Source organism: Arvicola amphibius, chromosome 7, assembly GCF_903992535.2.
Source record: "Arvicola amphibius chromosome 7, mArvAmp1.2, whole genome shotgun sequence".
Taxonomy (NCBI): domain Eukaryota; kingdom Metazoa; phylum Chordata; class Mammalia; order Rodentia; family Cricetidae; genus Arvicola; species Arvicola amphibius.
Genome location: NC_052053.1, coordinates 105,170,499 through 105,193,124, shown reverse-complemented (window position 1 = coordinate 105,193,124; position 22,626 = coordinate 105,170,499). Strand labels below are relative to the sequence as shown.

Sequence of the window (22,626 nt, the reverse complement as noted above, 5' to 3'; positions counted from 1 at the left end):
CTGACTTTATCAAGTTTATTTTATAGTGCCTGTATTAATGACTTTGCTGCTGCTGTGATAAACACCATGAGTTTATGGCTTATGGTTCCAAAGGGTCACAATTCATCGTGGTGGGGAGGCATGGAAGTGGGTGGCTGTCTTAGCTTCCCAAATGCTGGGATTACAGGTGTACAGTGTCACACAGGGCCTTTCTCATCCTTTATGGACTACTGTTAGTACTGTCAGAAGAGACTCACAGTAGTGTACTTCACCAGAAGTCAGACTCTGTGCACCGTTGTGGCATGTGAGTGGTAAATCCTAGTGTATATGTGAATGTCATACAGTAATTTCCAAACCTAAGCCTTGCTGTTCTGATGGCCTAAACATCTGGCATATTTGGTCTATTTGTTCCTGCGTATGTTGGTTTAAATGGGAAACAGCTTACTATTTAACTTATTCACCTTGCATCCTCATCCACTGGCTAGACCAATGATAGAGTAATGCAGTGCATATCCACGGAAGTCATTTCCGTGTATGTGTATTTATGTGTGTGTGTGTGTGTGTGTGTGTGTGTGTGTATGAGTTCATGAAGCCTTGTGTTTTTTTAATCAAACTACTTGCAGAATTATGAACAGTATCTGAATCATAGAACCATCCCAACATTTACCGTAGCTTATACCATTATCCATTCATTGTTATTTTACCGTTGTGATTAGGCTAATTTAGTTTTTAGAATGCCTTATTTTAGCAATAGTTGTCTGAGTACTCTATTGCTCAGGGTTTTTATAATTATGTTTTTGTGAATGTGTTGCATGTGTGTATGTGGGTGTAGATGGACCTGCATATACACATGTAAAGGCTAGTGTGTTATCTGCAGGAATGTCATCCACCTCCTTTGAAGGTCTCACATTGACCTGGTTTACCAATTAAGCCAGGCTGGCTGGCCAGTGAGCTCCATGATTCTCCTGTCTGTACCTTCCTTGCACAGGGATTATAAGTATGGGCCACCACACTTGACTTTATATATGTGACAGAAATTGAACTCAGGTCCTCAGCTTGTATAGCAAGTACTTTACTGACAGAGTTTTCTCCCTGGCTCAGCAAAAATATTGTGTAGTCATGGCTAAATATGGGAGGATGGTACAGTGCATAGGATTGAAACAAGGACCTTGAAACATGTTAGTCACGAATTCTACCACCACACTGTGGGAGCTTCACAGAAGTGGGTCTGTTTCACCTGGACTAGAGGTCAGAGAGAGTTTGGGCTGTTCTTGCTCCTCCAAGGCTATTGACTTAATGTGTGGCTCTTAACAAGATTGACCTAGGGTGTGGTTACTTGGTATTACACAGAGGTGGATCCGTCCACCTTGACCTAAGGTCAGAGAATTCAAGCCTATTCCTGCTCCTTCAAGGGTGTGTCAGGAGGTTTGACCCAGGGAGTGGATGCCTTCAGGATACATGGCCTAAGGTGTGGTCACTGTACGCCCTGCCTAAACAGACAGAATACTTAACTCAAGGTATGGTTGCTTGATGCTTCGGGTATTTTTATCATGTTAAAGTAGTCTTTTGCCATCCTCCCCCCCTTTTGGATTGGGGTACATAAGCGTATGAAAAATAAATGCGGACAAATTTGGTATTCACTGGCTTGCGCTCCCAGTTTTATCCTATGTCTCTGTATTTCTTTTGTAGCTCTGTTCTGTCTGCCTGGTTTTTCTAATACATACATCCCTACCCTGGAACATGCCAATTCCAGTAGATGTTGCCCCAACTATGTTGCCCCAATACCAAGTGACATCCTAGGCCATGGTATGAAATCCTCACACTTCTAAGAGCTCTTAGTCCTGACACCTGGAACACAAAACTGTATGGGGCAGGTCTGTTTAATGCACAATGGCATTAAACACAAACTTTAAATGGGTTCCCAGCAGCTTGGCATAGTGAGCCTGTAGACAGGAAGGTCACTTGAGCTCAGTCATTTGAGGCCAGCCCTAGGAATGTAGGAAGTTTTGTCTCAAAACACAAAGCCTGGAGAATATTCACCCTGTTTTTGAAGAGCAGGTTCCATTCTCTAGGCTTCACAGCTGTCTTACCTTGAACCAGTGCCCAGTGTAATTCTTCAAGGGGCTGGTAATTCAGAAGAAAAGCAGCTAGTGTGAGCTCATTTCTGTTTCCACTCTAAAACTGAGAGATTATTTGGAGCTAGCATGTCCCAGGGGCATGAAGAGGCTCTGACTGGTTGCTTGTGTTGATTCCCTCCATGCACTGTCCCTTCCTGAGAGTGTGGTTTGAGCATCACCAAGGAGTTGAGTACAAAATGTCTACCTGGTGGTCAGTGCAGGGCTTTTAAGGGAAAGGAAATAGCGAGAGCAGTCCAGAGCCAGTCTGTGTGTCAGGACCTGAAGAATAAAGTCTTTCTGAAGTAAAGTGGAAGTTATCCCACCTACTGGGGAGTGAACCTGCTAAAAATGAGAAGAATGATGATGCTAATCGAAGTCTAATGTCCAAGTCTTTTCTTCTCTAAGGTCCACTCCTCCTCCTCCTCCTTCTCCTCCTTCTCCTCCTCCTCCTCCTCCTCCTCCTCCATCTTCATCTTCAGAGTCTGCTAGTGGCTTTGACACATAGTGCAAAGCAAGGCAACTTTAGGCAGAACATAAATTAAAGTTCAAAGTATCCTGTGTATAAGAATTATTTCATACACGTTTTTGAAAGCACACTGTTAGGTTTTATTAAGAAAATAATGTTTTTTTTAAAAAAAATCTGAATTTGGTCTGTTTTCAGTAAAACTAATGGTATACTACCAAAATAAGCAACCCCACACTGGTTTCTACTTAGAAGATTTATACATCATGAAAAACAGAAATACTATCTTGGCGTTGGCTAAATAGAGCTGTCGTGTCCAGGCCCCAAAGCTTGACTTCTAGAAATGAATTTGCCTAAGATGCTTTCCTCATTTTGTTACATAAATTATACGTAAAATGATGCTGACCTCTGCTGTAGCCCCCAAGTAATGTCATTTTAATGATTACAGAAGGATAAACATAGGGATGGAGAACGGTAGAAAAGTAGGCAAAAACTAAATTCTTGATCTCTAGTTTCAGTGTGGCAGATCTTTAAAATACTCTGGCATACCACAATAATTAAAGGGTTTAAACAGTGAATTAAAACACCTAGGAACAAAATCCTACAACTGAGTAGTAAGAGCAAACTGTATTTTTAAATGGAATCAATACAGATTGCCTTGGTTCAAATATTTTTGAACCACTTAACAGTAAAAATCTTTGTATAGCCCTCGAGATCAAAAAGAGCAATATAAATAGGGAGGACTCTTACAGACCTCAGTCCCAGACATGTTTAAGTGATTGGAGAAGGGAAATGTATTTTCTTCAGTGCTGTGCAGAGAAATTTTAATTGACTTATTTTGGCAATAACATCATTAATAACTCAAATTTAACAATATTTGCTCATTTCTTTGGATTATGACTGTATTCAAGAAGTACCATTTTCAAACACTAATTAATCATTTTAGATAAACTTTTAAAAAATGCATTTATGGCCTCAATGAGTATGACTGTTTATTACATTTTCCTTATAAAAGCCTAACTGTTTTATATACTCTTTATGGAAACAGTGCGCAGTCGTAAATTAGAAGATGCAACTGTTTTAGGTATTTTCCTAGACCTGTGTCTGTGTCTGCCTGCCAGCAGTGCAGCTGCTTCAGGTTTCTCGGCATAACATATAAAAAGCTGAATGCACACTGCAGGTTTATACTGGACTCGCCAAGCCAGGAACGGTGTGACTCAACTTTCCCAGAAGCCAGCCAGGCCAAGTGCAATGAATCAAGTTAGCTGCACATTGCTTTGTATTACAGCTGTGAAAACCTACTCCACTCATTACAGTGGTTCTCTGCTTGTCGGCAAATACCGTGGTGCTTGTGCTGTGCTGGGTGTGAGCTCAGTGGGACCAGAACTCCACTTTTCCTTTGAGGATCTGAGGAGAGTAAGGTGCCATCACATGGTCAGAATAGGGTATTTAAAGTCAATTTTAACTATAAAACTATTACTTATTTGTGTGACTGTTGTCGAGTTTCCAGTTACTTTCTGAGGTAACTCACCACTTACTTTGTTTCTTTATTGCTAGGAATCCCTTTTTGGTTTCTTCTTTGTTAATTTTGGGCTTTTTGTGGCAGGGTCTCACTTTGCACCCCTGACTGGCCTTGAACTCAGAGATCCACCTGCCTCTGCTTCCTGGGTGCTGGGATTAACCTAGCCTTATTCATCAGAATCTTAACAGCTAGCATTTTATTGTTCTTTGGGAGGGCACTAATAAAATAACTCTGTAGTCATGTGATAAATTTAATGAATTCCTGTTTAATTCCTGTGAGACCTTGGCCTCTACCTGGGATTCATCAGTGACACTTAATGATGTTAGTTACTGAAGTAGGATGCATCCTTGGAGACGTATATGATGACATAATATTTTATTTTATCCCTTACATTTTTCACTTATATACATTTTATAAGATACTATAGTTGTATATGATATTTATATTACATAGAATATCCATTATTAGTGTTCTATATAACATAAATAAGCTTGGGATAGATTTACAGATAGCTTGGTATGCCATAAATATACTACCCAAATAGTTTTAGATTGTTGCTCAGTAAACATTCATTTATTTCTCCTTTGACTTTCACCCTTGGCAGAAAAGCAAAGATTTGAGTTAAGACCATGATTTGTGCGATGTGAGTGAGTTATAGCCAGTTCCAAGAGTTTGGCCTGTTTCATTTGACAGCTTCTTCTGTTTGGTCCCTTAAGTTGCCGTATATATTTCAATCATACAAGCTTACTAAACATAGACACAAACAAAAAAGACTGACTTGTTTTTATGTTAGAAATAAGAAGTTGCTCATGCATTGAGATCTTGACACACAGGAAGTTTGAATAAATGAGTAGAAAAGGTTCCAAACCATTAAAACGTCCTACTTCCTGATGTATTCATTTGTCATACCTGTACTTCTGAAAGTGGGTGAAGCAGCTTTGTTTCCAGGGACGATGTGGCTTCCTACGGAGATGTTAAAGCCAGGCTGGAAATGCTGTTTCCCTGCAGCGTGATGGCCATGCTGACACGTTACTCGTCTGGTTGGGTTGTCTTATTTTTTTAGGCTTCCCTTGTCTGTGTGTATGAAGGCAGAAATTCTCCATTGGTAAAAGACTGTGAGTCTGAAGAAACACTGTTATTCTGTCTTTTAAAATCTGCTCAGTTCTTGCACATGTAATTTCTAAGGTTTATTTTCCTACAAGGAAGGAGACAATATGCTTTTTACTGAGGTGATTCTGAACTATTGTGAGCTCTCTTCCCTGCCCCATTTGTTTTCGGTATTAAAGGGTTTGCTTTAAACTGCTTTTGTGAAAATGTTAGTAACATAATAGTGCTATCATGTGTATTTATTAAGAGCATGCCGAGAAGGACAGCATTCATTGGACCTAAACAGCAGCCAACAAAACAAATCAGCAGTGGAAATTGTGAAACAGTGAACATTTTAATATTTCATCAGAATTTATGAGTTATAAGCCTTCAGAACTATTCTTCGACTTCACTGTCCTTTGTAGCTGAGTCCAGTTAGACGATCTGTATATATAGTTAGCATGTCTCCTTTTAAAAGATTCATTTATAAAAGCCTGAACATTTCAATTTCAGAGTTGCTTTTAAAATTAGGGTCAGTTTGTCACTTGCTTTGTAAAATGACACCGAGTTATGTTTTCACATCAATGTTAGACTTTTGTTTTCTTTTAGGTATTTAAACCACGTCCGAGCTGCCTCTCCGCAGGACCTTGCTGGCGGCTACACGTCTTCTCTTGCTTGTCACAGAGCACTCCAGGATGCATTCAGTGGGCTTTTCTGGCAGCCCAGATAAACCTGTGTTTTCTCCTTTACGAGAGCTGGAGCCGAACCTGCAGGGTTGGAGGTAAAGAAATCTGTGAAACGCAGCACACACAGCTGCACAGGCCGCACCACCCCCGTGCTGTGCTCGGGTGTTTACTGCAGTTGAACCAAGCTGAGAAATGTGTTGCAGATAGATTCCTGGAAGAACTTTAGTTTTTACTTCTGTTCTTCAGAGATGGGTTGAAGCATTGAATCTCATCAGACAGGAATGGAATAAATGATTTCCCTATGTATGGAGTTTGACAGACTTATAAAAAATATTTTTAAATAAAACTGGACTTTATGGTACATTTTGTGGTTTTTCTCTTCTTACAGTGTTTTTCTGGAACATGTTTCCAAATGCCTTTTTTATTATAACATTCAGTGTTAATATTCAAGTCTATATTTTCCCTATAAAACTTCTCCTTTTTTTCCTAATGTCTTCTTACTCGTGGTTCAGACAAATGGATACATTCCCTCCCACCTGTAGGCTGTGTGGAGTGAAGCCCGGCCTGGGATGATGACGCTCCCTCTGCAGTGAGAGACTCAGCGCCTGCTCTGTGCAGTGCAAAATGAGGCAAGCCTAATATGGTTCTCATGATAAACCAGAGCCCAGCATTCACCCGCTTTAATGGCAAATTCAAAGAAGTAAGCTAATAAAATTTAATACATCAATGGCACCTTTCACTACCAACATGAGCTCATTTTATGATGAGATGTTGAGACTGGAAAAGGCAGCACTTAAGTGAAATTTCTCTGTGCATAATTTGTAGGCTGGTGTAGTTTTCCACTGAGACCTCAAGGGCTTTCATTGTACCGATGGCTTTGCCTCGATTGGGATGTGGATAGGACAGTCACAGAGTATCCCAAGCTTGTGTGAGTCTGGGGCATAGACCCCTGCCTGGGTAAGGAACATAGCTTTACAAGGTCACAGGTTAGTTCTTAATCCAGATCTAGTTCTGACGACTCTTCAATGTGCCTATCATTCCTTATATTAAGTTTTCGATACTTGAGAATTCATGGTTTTAAATCCAATCTGTAAATCTGATGAAAGAAATGAAACAACGAACCTATGGTTAGGACTTCCCTGCACTGGGATGCAGAAATTAATGTATTTAAAGGTGATGAGCTAATGGATAAATGTTCCAAAGGCTTTCAAGCTTTGTTTTGCATCTTCCTTAGAAGTCCTTACTTGAATATATATATATATGTATGTATGTATACATATACATATATATATATGCACACACACATATAATACTCAAACATACCACAAAGACACTTGCTCAACTGTCTATGTTCATAGCAATATAATTTGTAATACCCAGAACATGGAAACAACCTAGGTGCCCCTCAATCAAAGAATGGATAAAGAAAATGTGGTACATTTACACAATGGACTATTACTCAGCTGTAATAAAAACAAAAACAATGACATCAAGAAATTTGCAGGCAAGTGGATGGAACTAGAAAAAAAATCATCCTTAGTAGGAAACCCAGACCCAGAAAGACAAACACGGTATGTACTTTCTCATAAGTGGATATTAGATATTAAGCAAAGGATAACAGAGAAGCTAGGTAACAAGGAGGACTCTTAAGAGGGATGTATGAATCGCCCTAGGAAGGGGAAATAGAGTAAGATCTCCTGGATAAACTGAGGTGGGTAGAGGGGAGAGAGCGGGGATGGAAACACGAGGTCGAGTTGTGGGAGGGACACGGAGGGACAATAAAAGATACTTTTGTTTGTTTGTTTGTTTTGTTTTGTTTTTCAAGACAGGGTTTCTCTAGCTGTCTTGGAATTCTGTAGACCAGGGACAGTGAGAGAGAAGTACAAGATTCAATTTAGGAGATTCCCATTGCATACTGACGCAATCTTTCTCTAGTTCATTTACCTAACAGAGTCAAGTAAGGATTTTTTCCCTTAAATTTTATTTGGTTTTTTTTTTTTTTTTTTGAGGCAGGGTTTCTCTGTGTAGCTTTTGAAGCTTGTCCTGGAACCTTGTATACCAAGCTGGCCTTGAACTCACAGAAATCTGCCTGTCTTTGCTTCCTGAGTGCTGGAATTAAAGGTGTATGCCACCACTGCCCAGCGTATTTTTTTATTTTTACATTTTTTAAATTCATTTTGCATCCCAGCTACAATTTCCTCCCTCCACTACTCCCCATCCACTCCTCAGAAATGGTAAGGCCTCCCACGGGGAGTCAACAAAGCCTGGCACATCAAGTTGAGACTGGATCAAAACCCTCCCACCTCCATCAAGGCTGAGCAAGGCATCCTATCATAGGCTCCAAAAAGCCAGCTCATGCACCAGGGATAGATCCTGGTCCCAATGCTAGGGGCCCCACAAACAGACCTAGCCATACAACTGTCACACACTTTAGGACCCTAGTTGGGTCTCATGCAGGTTCCCCAGCTGTCCATCCAGAGTCCATGAGCTCCCACTAGCTCAGGTCAGATGGTTCTGGGTTGCCCAGTCATGATCTTTACTGCCCCCCTCATATGATCCCTAAAGGCGGAGTGTACAAGTCTTTCATCTCTGTAAGTATCTATTCTGTAATGCTCGTACAGAAATAGCCATGGTACAACTTTTATGCCAGGCATTCTATTTCATGTATTTTCTTTGTTGTTGTTTGGTTTGGGTTTTTTGAGACAGGGTTTCTCTGTATAGCCCTAGCTGCTCTTAATCTCCCTCATGGTAAACCAGGCTGGCCTCCAACTCAGAGATTCTCCTGCCTCTGCCTCCCGATTGCTGTGTGCCTTCACCACCTCTGGGCTGTATTTTCTAATCCTTACAACAATCCCATTACCATCTCTTCTGTTTTAGCAGATAGAGATGTAAAGTGCAAGGAGCAATACGTCTTAAAAACAGTAGGGCCAGGATTCAAACCCAAGTTGTAAGGCTCCAGAGGCCATGCTCTAGATCAGTGGTTCTCAACCTCCCTAATGCTGTGACCCTTCAATCCAGTTCCTCGTGTTCTCCAGCCAGAAAGTTACTTCGCACTGTGAAAAGGTCGTGGGACTCCTCTAAGGGTTAGCGACCCATAGGTTGACAACCTTTGCTCTAGAGGTACCAGACTAGAAACATCAGCTTTGATAAAGCTGTAGGCACTCTTTAGGAAGACTTTCAGAAGTTTTACAGAGCAAGTGTCTAACTTCTTTGTGGGATATAAATGATGTCAGTGGATGATTTTGTTGAGATTCTGAGAGTCCTCAAGATCATTATACAGAAGATGACTTTTAGGAACAGTGTTGCTTTAAGCAAGTAGTAAAGGTCTGGAATACACACATGACAAGATCCATTGCTGGTGAGCCTGAATCATGTGACTCAGTAAAGATCTCATCTAAGAGCTCCCAGGAGCTGTCTTGGGCCATCAACGGGTGCCACATACTGATTTCAAAATCCAAATAGGTGTCAGAAAACTCATCAAAATACTAATAAAGTTTAAACATTGCACATCAGTGAGCATCCCAGCTATGGTTTTCTATTGGATTCATCAAAAATCCTTGTACTAGGAATCATTAGTGAAGATTAAGGTGGCTCTGGAGTTAAGTTATCAGTTCACTTAGACTACATGAAAGGGGAGGGAGGGGCTAGCATTTATTAAAGCAAGTTGTAGCGTTATAGAATTCTAATTGATCTCAATAATAAAAACCTGGAGTCAGATATACTCTTTATATATACACTTCATCCGTGTGAGTGAGTAACCTATGTATCATTCGTGCCTCGTGACCTGTATCACCTGTGCTTCATAACCCATCTCAGTTTCTATTACTTTGGTTGTTTTTAGAACAAATTGTATTGAAATGCTTACAGATAGAAACCTAGGGCTGTAACTTACACTTCCATAGAGTTCTTTCTGCTTTCCCCACTTTTCAGTTTTCGCTCACTACCTCCCTGTGCTTCTCACCGTTTCCGTTCATTGCCTTCACTCATTTACATTCGCCTTCCAGGCCTCTGAAGTTTATAGCCAATGGTGTCAATTAGAGGCCCACAGAGTAAATATTTTAGGCCTTTCTGGCTAAGAAACAAATTAAGAGCACTATGTGAAACTTACATGATGAGATTAAAAAACTTTTCACAATTTTATTGATAAAAGTCAAGATATAATTAAGCAGAATTTTATGATAATGCCTGTAATTGGAGGTCTGATTGTTTCATGGTATCAAAATTAACATTTATTAATCATCTGTAATGAGGATCTACACATTTTATCTTTACAACTCTCTTTTCAAATAGGCTAATTCTGTCAAATATTGGTCTTAATCCATGAACATCCAGTGTCAACTATGATGGTTGGCTAAAGTGACAATGGCGGACTGGTCTATATTGGGTTGGCCTGTGGACATGTCTGTGGGGGAACTGTTTCAAGTTACTGTGGGAAGCCCCAGCCTGCCGTGTGCAGTACCCTTGCCTAGGCAGGGGTCCTGAGCTAAGTGGAAAGATCAAGGTGAGTACAAGTACACAGGCATTTATTTCTCTCTGCTTCTCCCTGAGGGTGGCTCAGCTACTTACCTGAAGTTCCTGCCTTGACTTCCTTACACTGATGGACCATAGTCTCAAAGTATTAGCTGATATGAACCTCTTTCCCCCAGAAGTTGCTTTGTCCCACATGAACAGAAATGAAACTAGAACATTAACCAAGTTTATTTATAACTTGGAAGATATTTAAAAATGTATTAATTCCTTGAGAATCTCATACAATATATTTTGATCATATTCGCTTCCACATTACCCTTCCGAGACTAATACCCCACCCCCCAACATGTCCCAACTTCATGACTTTTGTCTGTAGTAACCCACCACATCCAGTTTGTGTTAACTCCTAGGTGTGGGGCCAGCCACACTGGAGCATGGCTGACCTATCAGTGACGTCATCCTAAAAAACAAAAAAAAAACCCTTTCCCAGAAGCTATCCTCTACCAATAGCTCGGGATGGGAACTCCGGCTACCTCCTCCCTTAGAATATTTACTAACTTTATCTCATGCAAGCAACCACAGGTGAGTGCAGTGTTCCTATCATTTGCAGACAACATGGTTTTCCTCTAGTCTCCCCTGACCTTTGGCTCTTTCAATCTTCTTGCCCCCTCTTCTGTGATGGTTCCTGAGCTTTGTAGGGTGGTAATGGTGCTAATATTGATGTCTAGTCATAGCTGAGTGTTAGGTTGTGAGTTTCTTCCTTAATCATCATTCCCTATACAAAGAAACTTTCCCACTGAAGTTCAAGCACTGTGCTAATCTATGGCTATACAAAGAAGAATTTAGACTGCAGTTTGATATTACATCTGTTTAGCAGACTAATAGTACCCATCAGCTCCCCAACATGGCTTCTGGGACAGATTTATAGTGCAAGTCATGAGTTTGCTCACGTGGAGCAGGCCTTAACGCCAGTTGGAAAGTCGTTGCTTACCACCATGACATTCATGCTGTGTCACACCTTTGGCATACCTTGCCAACCTGGCCATATTGTTCATGTCTGAGGAAAACTGACATTCCCCCTCCACCCACAATAGCCTACAAAGCTATAACAGCTAATCAGGAGAGAGGGAGCTTCATGGTATCAGCTAGACTTCTCCATGTCTTATGACCAAAGTATGTGGTGTCTCTAGCAATAGGGTCTTACCATCAAGTTCTGGTAGGCAACTAAGAGCAATGGCGAAAGCCTGTCCTGTCTTGCAAGTTTCCAGCAGACCTCTACCCAACAACTCAAGGGGGCGTGTCCCACACCTGCCACTGGGCTTTTCATTTGGCAAGCCCAGGCTTCTGGGAGGAGTAGGAAGGCCTTTTCAAGAGGATTACATTCTTTTCCTGATTATCTGTCATTACAGTGTACATGAGTAGGTTCTAATTTTCCTGGTAGAAGCTCCTTAACTGCCGTAAATAGTTTGATGTGGCGACAATTCCCTCGGCCCTTGTAACACATACCCCAAAATACCAAACTTCTAAAAGACATCAAGTCCCAAGTCTTTATGAAGTTAATTCTGAGGTTATTCAGTATTCCAGAATAGTATTTAAGGATGGTTCTTCTGGTTGAGAAAAATTTGCATTGGATCAAAGCTAAAACTGGTAACCTCTAGGCCAGTGAAGTGCAGAGGTAAAGGCTTCGGCCTCAGAAGCCTGATGCCTTGAGTTCACTCTCCAGAAACCACATACAGGTAGGGAAAACCAATGCACGAAGCTATCCTCTGACCTCCACAAGTGCTCCATGGTGTGTGTGCACACACACAAACACACACAATTTTAAAAAACTGTATTCTTTTAAATTACAAACTTTACTCTTGATAAACAAATTAAATTAGGTGGCACAAGTCAGCCTCAAATGCTGACAAAACTCAACGAGCTGGAGGACTGTTAGTCACGAAAGCAGATGAGGTTTCCCAGACATGGCTCGCTCAGTCCCGTCTGAGAGACTGCAGCCTTTTCACAAGGCACTTGCTGGATAACAGTGAGCAGGTATAACCTTTAAACTCTTGCATTCTCACAGGCTTTCTAAACAGGTCCAACTAGGCCCTCTGCTCCACATACTTTTTTAAAAAAATCATTTATTAGAGACTTAGCAAATTCTACTCTAGTTATACATGACAGCGTGTTTTGAAGCTTCGTTTTCATTCCCAGTTCCACGCAGAGAGCAGTCATGGTTGCTAATCTTTAGTTATTCCAAGCCTGGTCACAAAGCTTCAAAGAACTGGGCAGTATTAGCAACATCTGTGAGCCCCTTCAAAGCCAGGGCAGAATCCTTCACCTTCTCAGTTGCTTACTGACAGTGCTCCCTCTGTTCCGAGCCGAACAACTGTTCTTCCAAAGGCCAATCCTCTTAAACATGTTTATTTTCTCTGGACACGGTTCTTCAGTTGCTGCATTCAAACACAATTCACTCAGCAACAGTAAATGGCTTTAAATGGCTCCAAGTCATTTGGGGACTTAAAAGTAAGTTATAGCCTTATTTTTGTTTTATTTGCTAGTCTGGCTGAGGTTTTTGAATTTTTGTGAATTATCTAAAAGTACAGACAGGCACTTGGTGTGGTAATACAATGCATTTTCATTCTTCCTTCCTTTCTCTCTTTCTCCCTCTCTTTCAATCAAGGGTATAGATGCCTTGTTATCTAAGTGATATCAAAATGATTTATACCCCACTGAACCTTCAAAGCGTAATACCCCCAAGATCCATTTCTCCTGATATATGAGTATGCACTACTTACAAAAAAGGAAACTTGTGAAGCTGGGCTTGGTGACTCACCTGTAATCCTAGCATGTGGGAGGCTGAGGCAGGAGGGCTCAAATCCACCCTGGGCTATACAGTGAATTCTGGGTCAGACTGAGCTATGAGACTCTTGTCTCAAACAACAATGTGTAGCCTGGTTATGTACAGACCATTCAAAATGCTATCTGTTGAGACATAACCATGTCCCTAGGATCTGTAGCATGCCAAGCTGCAGTATGGCCACGAGTGTCACCTCGAGGTCTGTGCTGCAATTCTTCTCTGGTGTCTACCGTGAGCAGCTGGAGACAGTATGAAAACTAACAGGGAGGGCAGGTGCCAATGAAACTTCATGCACCAAAACCCAAAACTCAAATTTCATGTAAGTTCCATGTCACAAAATGTTATTTTTCAATCGTGAAAATGTAAGAAATCCTTATGTCATAGGCCATTATGCCAGATGTGACCTGGAAGATGTGGTTTTCCTATTCCTCATCTAAATACTTTAATTTTGTGTTATTTTTATACTGCTAATTGGTAGTAGAGAAGTTGCATAAATCACGTTTTTTCACTAATAACTACAATGTAGTTAAATGTTTTCCTAGTTAAGCAGAATATAGTCACTCAGTCTTTAAAAACTCTTTTTAATAAAAGTATCTTGGATTATAAAATCGTTATATGATTTAGACTAATGAGTTCATTTATTTTGCATATGTGTGCATGCACAAGGGTCTTGATGCATACGTGAGGTCAGGAGTCTCTCCTTTCACATGGGGGTTCCAAGGATCAAACTCAGGTCACCAGGCTTGGCAGCAACTTCCTTTACCTTCTGAGCCGTCGCACTGGCCCACACCAATTCTATCTGGTGGTGGTGCATGGCTGAGATTCCAACAACAGAACAAGCTATTATACAAGTTCAGCTTATTTTGGGTAAATTTTACTTTGGTAATGTTCCATTTGTAAGGACAAAACGTAAGGGTTCAATAACAAATACCTAATATTTAAAGTTTACAAAATCATACAAATTGTACTTCTTCACAAAAAATTTACTGGGGAGATGTAGAAAAGTTTTCAAGCTAAGAATCTGATGTAATTTGTGGTTCTGAGAAGGAATCATCTGTCCTCTGCCGTTTAAGAGATGGCTCTTCGAAATTCTCTGTAACAAATTCAGAAAGCCCATTTTAGAGGATTTTTAACAATTGAATACACTTTTTAAAAAGATATTAAGATTTTTTTCTATTCAGTCAACTTAAAAAACACTGCTGTTGATTAATTATTTTAACAAAACAAGCCTATTAGACTAAACCACATACCATGCTAAAACTTGAGGAATTCTAAACAAGTGGCAAGATGTCACACACAAAATGACTGGAACTAGTTTAATTTCCCCACTTCCAAATTTTATACACGCACACGTGCATGTACGCTCAGGTGTGAACACACACACACACACCCCACAACACACAAGCTCCAGTCTGAAGAACTTGCTCACCTAGACTCAGGGCCCGGTTCCCGTAGAGTGTAGCAGTGGGAATCTGGAAGGTGACACACAGCATTTCCTTGTTAGGGGCCACATTTCTCACAAGGTGAACTGAACTACTCGCCTCCAAGGAAATGCCTAACGCAGCTCCAGCTTGCTGACAAGCATCCTTAGCAGGATTGGCATCTTTGGAGAAACAGTAACAGTGCACTGTGGGGAGGCGCTCATTGCAGCACGGCTGCCCATCTAAAAGGGACTTGAAAACACTGAGAAACTCTACGGCCTTTGCAGGCAAGTTCATGACAATGTGGATAGAGGGTTTTGCTTCGGCTGACGGTCCGAGCCGAAGCATCAATTCTTCTCTGACTGGTCCCATGAGGAAGTCTTTTCCATCCATGTTAAAGACTTTCACTTTTTGGTCAACTTTATTTAGTTTACAGTTGTGCAACAGCCATTTGTGAGACTCAGGATTGAGATCATTGGCAAATACGGTGCAGTTTTTCCTTGCTGCTGGAATGGCAAAAGGCCCAACCCCAGCAAAAACATCAAACAAGACATCTCCAGGATTGAGAAGTTCAGTGATCCGGCCGTGTTCTGTGGAAAGACGAGGGTTCCAATAGACTTTGGAGAAATCAAACTCGTACGTGTAGTTGTTTTCTCGAACCTGAAAAGGGTATCATGTTTTTAGTTAATCTCACAGGATTTAAAGTTTGCCCACTGAAACTGGATAGTTCATGTATGCACACATGAGAACACACATGTAAATGTTACTATCACAGGAACAAATAACTTCACTTAAAAACATTTTGATTAGAATCCTGGTGTTTATACCATTTCTGGGGCCAGTTAATGTCATGCATTCACATTTTCCATGAGAAAAGTCAGCTCTCCAAAGTCAAATAGTTGTTCCCATCCTAAAGGGTCATAAAGTTGACTCCAATTCCCACGAGGAATGCTGTAGAGAGGCCAACTAACTGGCTTATGTTACCAGATGAAGGATGCAAACAGCATGAAGCACCTGAACCTCCCTCTCACAGAGAACTTCACGCAGCAAGCAAAGGGAGACATGTTAGAATCTGAGGTATCTGTTTTTAGATGACAATTACTAAATTTTACAAATTTCATGTCTATAAATTAGACATTTTGAGCCCCTCGTTTTATGAACAAAGAATCAAAGACCAGAAAGTTCCTAAATTGGACAAATCTGCTATGTCTTTCTTCTATTTCCTGGGCCCTAATCTCATATTGGTATATTACCTTTTCCCCTCGGGCCAAACCAGATGCTTCTGGCTAGAGCTGGAAATGTTTAAGTGTCTACCCCCCCTACACCCCATCCCCCGACTGCCCAGGAATAACCCGGCAGGTGGATGTCTCAAGAACGACTTTGTATACACAGTTCCGCAGTGTGTTGTCACCGTCCATGGGCAGTTCATGGCACTACAGAGAGCTAAGGACTCTCCTGAAGGACTGACTGCTCCACTACCATGACAGCAGGATTTAACAGAAGCCTCTTCCAGGCTCGAGAGCACAGACGTTGATCAGTCTTACACGGCACTTCAACCCTGGGTAGGGACTCCGAGCTCCAGCTGTCTGTTCACTTTGAGTTGCTGAAAGAGCACGGTACCTTGGTCAGCATATTCTCCTCTCCAGACAGCACCTCCATTTGGAAATTTCGGTATGTATTGTCAATATTGCTGGTTTTATTTACTGCAGAGGTGATTCCTGGGTTTTTGTCAATCATAACTTGACCTAAAAGGTGAAAACTCATTATATATACTGCTTATTGTTTGTGAAATTAAAATTAAAAACTTAACAGAAATTAATTACATTTTCTTTTGGCTTACAAATAAAAACTGTACTTGGTGTGTGTAATTTTACCTACAATTCTAAAAAAACAGAGATAAGCTAATGACAGCCCATAGTACATACAGAATATGTATGAACACCTTTAAAATATTTTTTTGAGGACTTGTGGTCTGTTGTTTTTCCACATTCTTGTTAAATATATGCAAATAAAAGCAAACATGACACTGGCAAAGAATGGACTGAGAAGCCGTGAAGACCCTGAGCAACAAGTGGCCCCAGAGGTGCTAGCGACGACATGCTCGTCCTGCTGTCCTCACACCAGAGGTTCTCTTCCTGGGGGTTTGAAACAAATGCCTCCAGCTTGGAAATGTATTATCAGCCAGCAATGTTTATAACCAAGGAGACACAGGTTCTTCCGAGTCTGACCTAAATTAAAAATGTTCTTTTACTTCAACTTTACTTTTAGTCGAATATTTATCATAGCAGAAAAGCTTCAAAGACAATATTATACATAAAAACGACTTACTGTTGCCCTTTAATTAAGTCTATATCTTTTCGTCAACATTTCAAAATTTTATAAAGATCTATATGCTCTCATTTCATAAGGAAAGAATTGCATCTGTAAGTTAGTAAAATGTACTGAATATAAATTCGCTGGAATACAATGAGAATTTCAGAACTCAGAATATAAGATAATGAAATAATGGCTCAATCACTGTGTTCTGTTTCAAATATTTGAACTCAGTTAAAAAATTTTTTTTGAGAATTTGTACAATGAATTTTGAGGCTATTAACTCCCTCCCCTCCCCACCCAACTTTGTGTCCTTTTCTCCCCGTCCATCAAGCCCAGTTTGTGATGCCCATGCAGTCACGGCCTTCCACTAACTTTGAGACATAAAAGTTTAATTTGTTTTTTGTTTGTTTGTTTGTTTTTTTGGTTTTTCGAGACAGGGTTTCTCTGTGGCTTTGGAGCCTGTCCTGGAACTAGCTCTTGTAGACCAGGCTGGCCTCGAACTCACAGAGATCCGCCTGCCTCTGCCTCCCGAGTGCTGGGATTAAAGGCGTGCGCCACCACCACCTGGCAAAAGTTAATTTTAAATGAAATTAAAAACATTAAAATAATTCTAAAATTCCATAGCCAAAACTTAGGGCTTTGCACTTATTATAAGCCTGCTGAGCTGTAGCTCAGACCAGAGTGTTTTATTTTTAACACCCTGAGCACTTTATATAAAACTAAAACGCAAGAACGGGCACAGAATGCTTGCGCTGGGGTAGGCAGGTACTACTTGAAAGCCCACATCTGACAGTGCACGTAGTCCCCACTCTAGGGCTCGCTGCTGTGCAGGAGCAGAGAGAAGCAGAAAAGCATCCTCAAGTCCTAACCACGCAAAACACTAAATACTGCATTTTAAAACTGAGAATAATTCCAAGTTTTGAAAATTACTATATTAAAAGAGTACTAATCTACAGAATGCATGTACAGTGAGTACTTATATAAAATATGATTTTGATTAGTCTTCTGTCTAAAGAGTAAAGGCTTTGGTTCTCAGTGAAGCTACAATAGTAGAGTGTACATTACTTCCCAGCTTCAAAATGGCTGGGAACACTTAAAATGTCTTAAAGTGCTTCACGTAAAGAAGAGGCTTAATTAGCCGAATCAGCATATGAATGGCATGATATATTTGACTCTAAAACACAGGAAGTTTTGAAACCTAGTGCTGAAGATCGTCCCAAAGGCCTAATGGCTTTTTGGACTGAAAGAATGGTGTTCAATACAGAACAGAGCTTTTCTGTGATGGGGAAACCCAAAGTCTATGCCAATCCTGTGACTATGAAGAAGATATATCCAAAATGCTCTTCAAAAACATGGGTGGTGCTTACAATCTGGCTTCAAATTAAAATGAAACTACCTTGCTTCCGTAAGTTAGCATTTTAAAATAGAAACTTAAGCACTCAAATCAGAATGAGTCCTTTTTCTTCTTCTTTTCCTAGAACATGAATCCGACTATAACACACCTACCAATCAAATGCTTGAACGGAAGCTGATGATCTCGGAGATTCAGGTGTGCAATGTGTCCAACCCTGCTGAACCCCGAGGTCACGTCTTGACCCTCGGGAAGCACAGCTCTCAGAATTTCCTCTGATTTAAAATTCTCATAAGTTAGCTCCAAATTGTATTCTGACAGTTGTGGGTTGACAGCAAGTTCTTCTAAAACACCGAGTTCTGCTTTCTCAAAGGAATCAACGGTCAGCATTTTGAAGGGATCCAACATGATTAGTCTAGTATCTCCATCGTCAGGGTCTTCAATGACACGCTTTATGCCCGGGCGCTGCAGAGCCACCCTCTTGAGGGCACGCATCAACCTGTTGACTACTTCTTTTCTCACTTTGAGCACTGGGACAGACACTGTCTTTTTAAAAGCTGTTCTATCAAGTTCTGTCATTCCTCGCACCTCAGGGGGTGGGGAAAACAGTTCAGTGTCTCTCACGCGTGCTTCTATTTCTGGCATGGCTGAGAATCCTTGTCTTTGACCCAACCAAAAAATGCTAGGTGCTTTCCTAAGCCTCAGTACGAATGTCCTCCTTGTCAGTGCAGACAAAGATATTGATTCACTGGGGTGACACCGTACTACTTGCAGAAGTCTTCTTGAGAATCCGAATGGCTTCCATAAGATTCTAGGAAGATTTGAAAAAACACCATCAAACGACCTATGACGACATTCACAGAAGCTTTTGAGAGTGAAAATATAAATCCTCTTTCAAATCACCTGCTAAGCGCTGAGAAAAACCTAGAATGGCATGAGAAGACAGACTCTCTTGCTGGACGGCACAATCTTTGTCATTGGCTAAACAATAAATTTCCATCTTCAGTCTACTTGCCCTTGTAAAAGGATTAGTCGTCCAGCAACCTCCTATACTTAATGACCTCTGTTTACAGTTTCTACAGAACACATATAAAATTGTGTGAAAGCTGAGAAAAGGGCACCTTTAAATGAAATGGCTACGACAGATGATGCCACCAATGGCAAAACATCCTAGGATATTCTTATGGGCTATTGTATCAGAAGCTATATGATGAAGTTTGTTTGTAAGCTATGGAGTAAGTCAGTCATCCAAAGGTGTGTGGCTGTAAGCGGTTCAGCAAGGCTTAAGAGGTGGCTTGCCTAGTAGGCATGAAGCCTTGGGGTTTATCCCCAGCCTCACTTCTATCAGGCATGGTGGTGCCTGCCTATAATCTCAACAATAGAGAGGCAGGAAGTTCAAGGCCAGCCCGGGATGCATTTGAGACCAAGCTCAAAAAACAAAAACCTTGCTTAAGAATGCCCTTAAGGGCTGGGGAAATAGCTCAGCTGTCAGAGTGTTTGTCTAGTAAGCACACACAAACGCATGGGCTTTCAGCACTGCATAATGGGTGGGTGGGGGGGGTGCAGGCCTCTGATCCCACTACTCCACTCAGAAGGGAAGGCAGGAGGCTCAGCAATTAAAGGGCCACTCTCTAGGTCAGTTTGGATAAATGAGATGTCCTCCCCTTCCACATGACCTTAGTATATTGCCAGGACGTCATTCATACTGTACTGCCATGTGTCTTGTCTATAAGGAAGGGCTTCGGTATTTTGATGTCAAGGCTCGACTGTGTGTTTGAAGCAGTTATTCACTTCATCTTTTAAAATACCAAGCCAGTGGCAAAGGGTCCCGTCAGAGATTCCTATAATATAAAGCAGTGAGGTTTAGGTTTATGCTAGTACTTAATGAACTACACTGACACCGAGTAATTCTAGGTGTCCATTTATCATTTGTAAAATGTGGATAAAAACTCATGAAAAGATTTTTGGTAGTGGGAACCTAATATTGGATATTACTCATGCTAGGCAATCGTTCAACCACTGAGCTATACCCCAATCCTCACCAAGGGTCTTGGCTTCCTTAGCAGCCGGTTGACCAAGAAGATAAATGGCCTGGTGGCTTTTCCGCGCTCGTTGGGCGGGAGATGGGAGCACGGGTTCTGCCGCTGGCTGACCGTCAGGTCTTTCGCATCACCCGGGACACGGAGGTCCCCTCACCAGCCTCTCCTTCCCAAGGCCAGCGTCATCGAGGCCGGCTAGGGACCAGAATCCTCACTCACCTCATGCTCTGGTGCAGATCAGAAATGGGTCTTCTGATCTGGAGGGTGGGCGTGCTCTCGGTGACGTCATCACTGATGGCCGCAGAGGGAGCGTAAAGTCAGACCTCGTGGACGGACTCGCTCCACTCTTCCTGGCCGCGGTGAGCTACGGGAACCCGGAAGGGCCAGGCTCGTAACTCCGCCCCTGACGCGACTCAACTTGGGCGAGTGGGGCCGGGCCAGAAGCTCGCTGATGGAACTGGTAGTCGGGAGAGGGGCAGCATGCAGGCGTCTCAGGGCAGCATCCAAGCCCAGCCGGGCTGGTACGTCTCTGCCCAGCAGCCCGAGGAGGCGGCGGCTGCGGAAGAGTGGAGCCCGTTGCTAAGCAACGTAAGTGGGCTCCGCTAGCAGCGCGGGGCTGGTGCGCCGCGGCATCCTTCAGAGTTTGCTAGAAGAGTTCTGGATTGGAGGAGGTGCGGGGGGGAGGGATGAACCGCAGGGTGGGACTCGAACCACTGACCCCAGGCGAGTTTGGAATGTGGTAGCAGCTTGGCGCCCTGAGTCGAGAGTGGGGCTTGGGACACCCACGGGATGAGCTAGGGTTTGGTGACTCACAGTTGTTTTGTATCTTTGTCGCCTTTCAATTTCCTCTAGTCTTGTGAGATCTTTGCAAGAATCGAGAGATTTCTTTACTGGACTTAATCATGCGGGCGTAGGGAAAGGTGAGCGGTAAGCACTTTAATACAGAAGTCCACGAGAGTAAAAACGAGGAGAGGGATCTGTTAATATGCACATAGCTCGTCCTTAACCTCAAGTAGATGTAGTGCACTGTGTGTGCCCCAGGGTCCCAGCCCCCTCTTCGGTGCTGAAGGTCCAGCCCAGGGCCTTGGGCATGCTAGACAACCAGAACTGCTTTTCAGTCCTGGGAATCCACTTCTCAGCTGAATCCTTGGACTGTGACAGTTGATAGTTTGCTTCTGTTGTCCCTGTGAGGTATTCCCGATGATCCGTGCTGGGCAGACTTAATTGACTAGGTATATAAATAAAAGGTTAGTTTTGCAGCCCTAGGACTTGGGGAGGAACAGTTATGGACAGCAGTTCCTTGCTGACACTGGGATTCTTCAGGAGTCACGTGAGCTAAGGCCTCTTCCTTTCCTCAGTCTCCACCCTCTGCTTCCCTTATCTTAATCTCTTGAATTCAAGTCACAAGAAAGGCCATGGCTCCTACTAAAGCCAGCCTGGGTTGTCTAGCGTGTCGAGTACTGGAGGAGGTAATTTTTCTGGAAGACTGGGTTCCTCGAGTTGCACCAGTAGGTGAAAAGGAAAGGAACAAGTGCCGTATCCAAATCTGCTTTCTATTGGTGTGACAGTGACAAAGGCCATGACCAAAAGCAACTTGGGGAGCAATGGGTTTATTCCATTTTACAACTACAGCCCGTCATGAAGAGAAATCAGGGCAGGAACGAGGAGGTGGAAACCACCCAAAGTGGGTCGTGCCATTCCTATCAGTCAGGAAAATGGCCCCCACAGGCTTGCCTACAGGCTGGTCTAATGGGGGTATCCTCTCAACTGAGGTTTCCTCTTCCCAGATGACTTAGCTTGTGTTCTATGACAGAAGAGCTAACCCTGTCCTGGTTAGCGAGTTAGTGTTGCACACGGATCCTCAGGTTTGTATGTCAGCTCCGTAATCTGACAGTGATGTCTCGATACACTTTTAAAGTAGCTAACTTATGTGTTTACAGGAACCTCACCGACAGGGATCCCCGGGTGTTTCCTTTGGTTTCTCAGTCTTTAATGTGATGAACGCCATCATGGGAAGTGGCATCCTTGGCTTGGCTTATGTGATGGCTAATACCGGTATCCTTGGATTTAGGTGAGGCCTGTTTTCTTAGTTTATCATCACTTTATTTATTTTGATAAAGAATCTTGATTCCAAAAGTTACTGGTCTACAGTTTCCAGTTGGGTTATTTCTGAGGCTTTAGCGTTGTTCTGTTACCCTTGTACCTAACTACTCTGTGGTTTGGAGGAATGCTACCTACCGTCATGCACCGCTTGAGGGATGTGTGTTCTTGTAAGACCATCAAGATGGGAGTCAGTGACTCTTAAGACCGCACAGGCCTTGGTTGGAAAAGGAC

At 42.1% G+C, this 22,626-nt stretch overlaps 3 protein-coding genes across 6 annotated transcripts in view; 2 read left to right on the top strand and 1 right to left on the bottom strand.

Moving 5' to 3' along the window:
* Mnat1 (MNAT1 component of CDK activating kinase) overlaps positions 1 to 6,214 on the top strand; it is a 136,560-nt gene extending 130,346 nt beyond the window's left edge. Inside the window, 1 exon segment of the mRNA XM_038335885.1 lies at positions 5,777 to 6,214. Within this exon segment, the coding sequence (XP_038191813.1) occupies positions 5,777 to 5,897 (121 nt within the window). The 3' untranslated portion in view covers positions 5,898 to 6,214.
* A 5,708-nt stretch (positions 6,215 to 11,922) lies between these two features.
* On the bottom strand, positions 11,923 to 20,627 carry Trmt5 (tRNA methyltransferase 5). 3 transcript variants are annotated; one of them, XM_038335880.1, is made up of 5 exons: positions 20,512 to 20,627; positions 18,409 to 19,064; positions 16,207 to 16,331; positions 14,595 to 15,246; positions 11,923 to 12,758 (listed from the first exon to the last, which is right to left on the bottom strand). In XM_038335880.1, exons 1-5 carry the CDS (start codon positions 20,514 to 20,516, stop codon positions 12,643 to 12,645), a joined length of 1,554 nt encoding a protein of 517 aa, XP_038191808.1. In that variant the 5' UTR covers positions 20,517 to 20,627; the 3' UTR covers positions 11,923 to 12,642. The 3 variants fall into 3 exon arrangements, with proteins under 3 accessions (XP_038191808.1, XP_038191810.1, XP_038191809.1); XM_038335882.1 differs by having other exon boundaries at positions 20,296 to 20,577; XM_038335881.1 differs by lacking the exon at positions 11,923 to 12,758 and adding an exon at positions 12,796 to 14,258 and having other exon boundaries at positions 18,409 to 19,097; positions 20,512 to 20,552.
* Positions 20,628 to 20,662: 35 nt separating this feature from the next.
* The window catches only part of Slc38a6 (solute carrier family 38 member 6), a 60,523-nt gene continuing 58,559 nt past the window's right edge, over positions 20,663 to 22,626 (top strand). Inside the window, exons 1-2 of one of the 2 annotated variants that reach the window (XM_038335883.1) lie at positions 20,663 to 20,880; positions 22,233 to 22,363. In XM_038335883.1, coding sequence (XP_038191811.1) covers positions 20,773 to 20,880; positions 22,233 to 22,363 — 239 coding nt within the window. In that variant the 5' untranslated portion in view covers positions 20,663 to 20,772. The remainder of the gene's footprint in view (positions 20,881 to 22,232; positions 22,364 to 22,626) is intronic. The other variant, XM_038335884.1, reaches the window with a different exon arrangement.

Coding starts and splice junctions, on each gene's coding strand:
- Trmt5 (XM_038335880.1), bottom strand. Junction 16,332..18,408: donor TCCGTTCAAGCATTTGATTG/GTAGGTGTGTTA, acceptor TTCACCTTTTAG/GTCAAGTTATGATTGACAAA. Junction 15,247..16,206: donor AGGAGAATATGCTGACCAAG/GTACCGTGCTCT, acceptor TACCCTTTTCAG/GTTCGAGAAAACAACTACAC.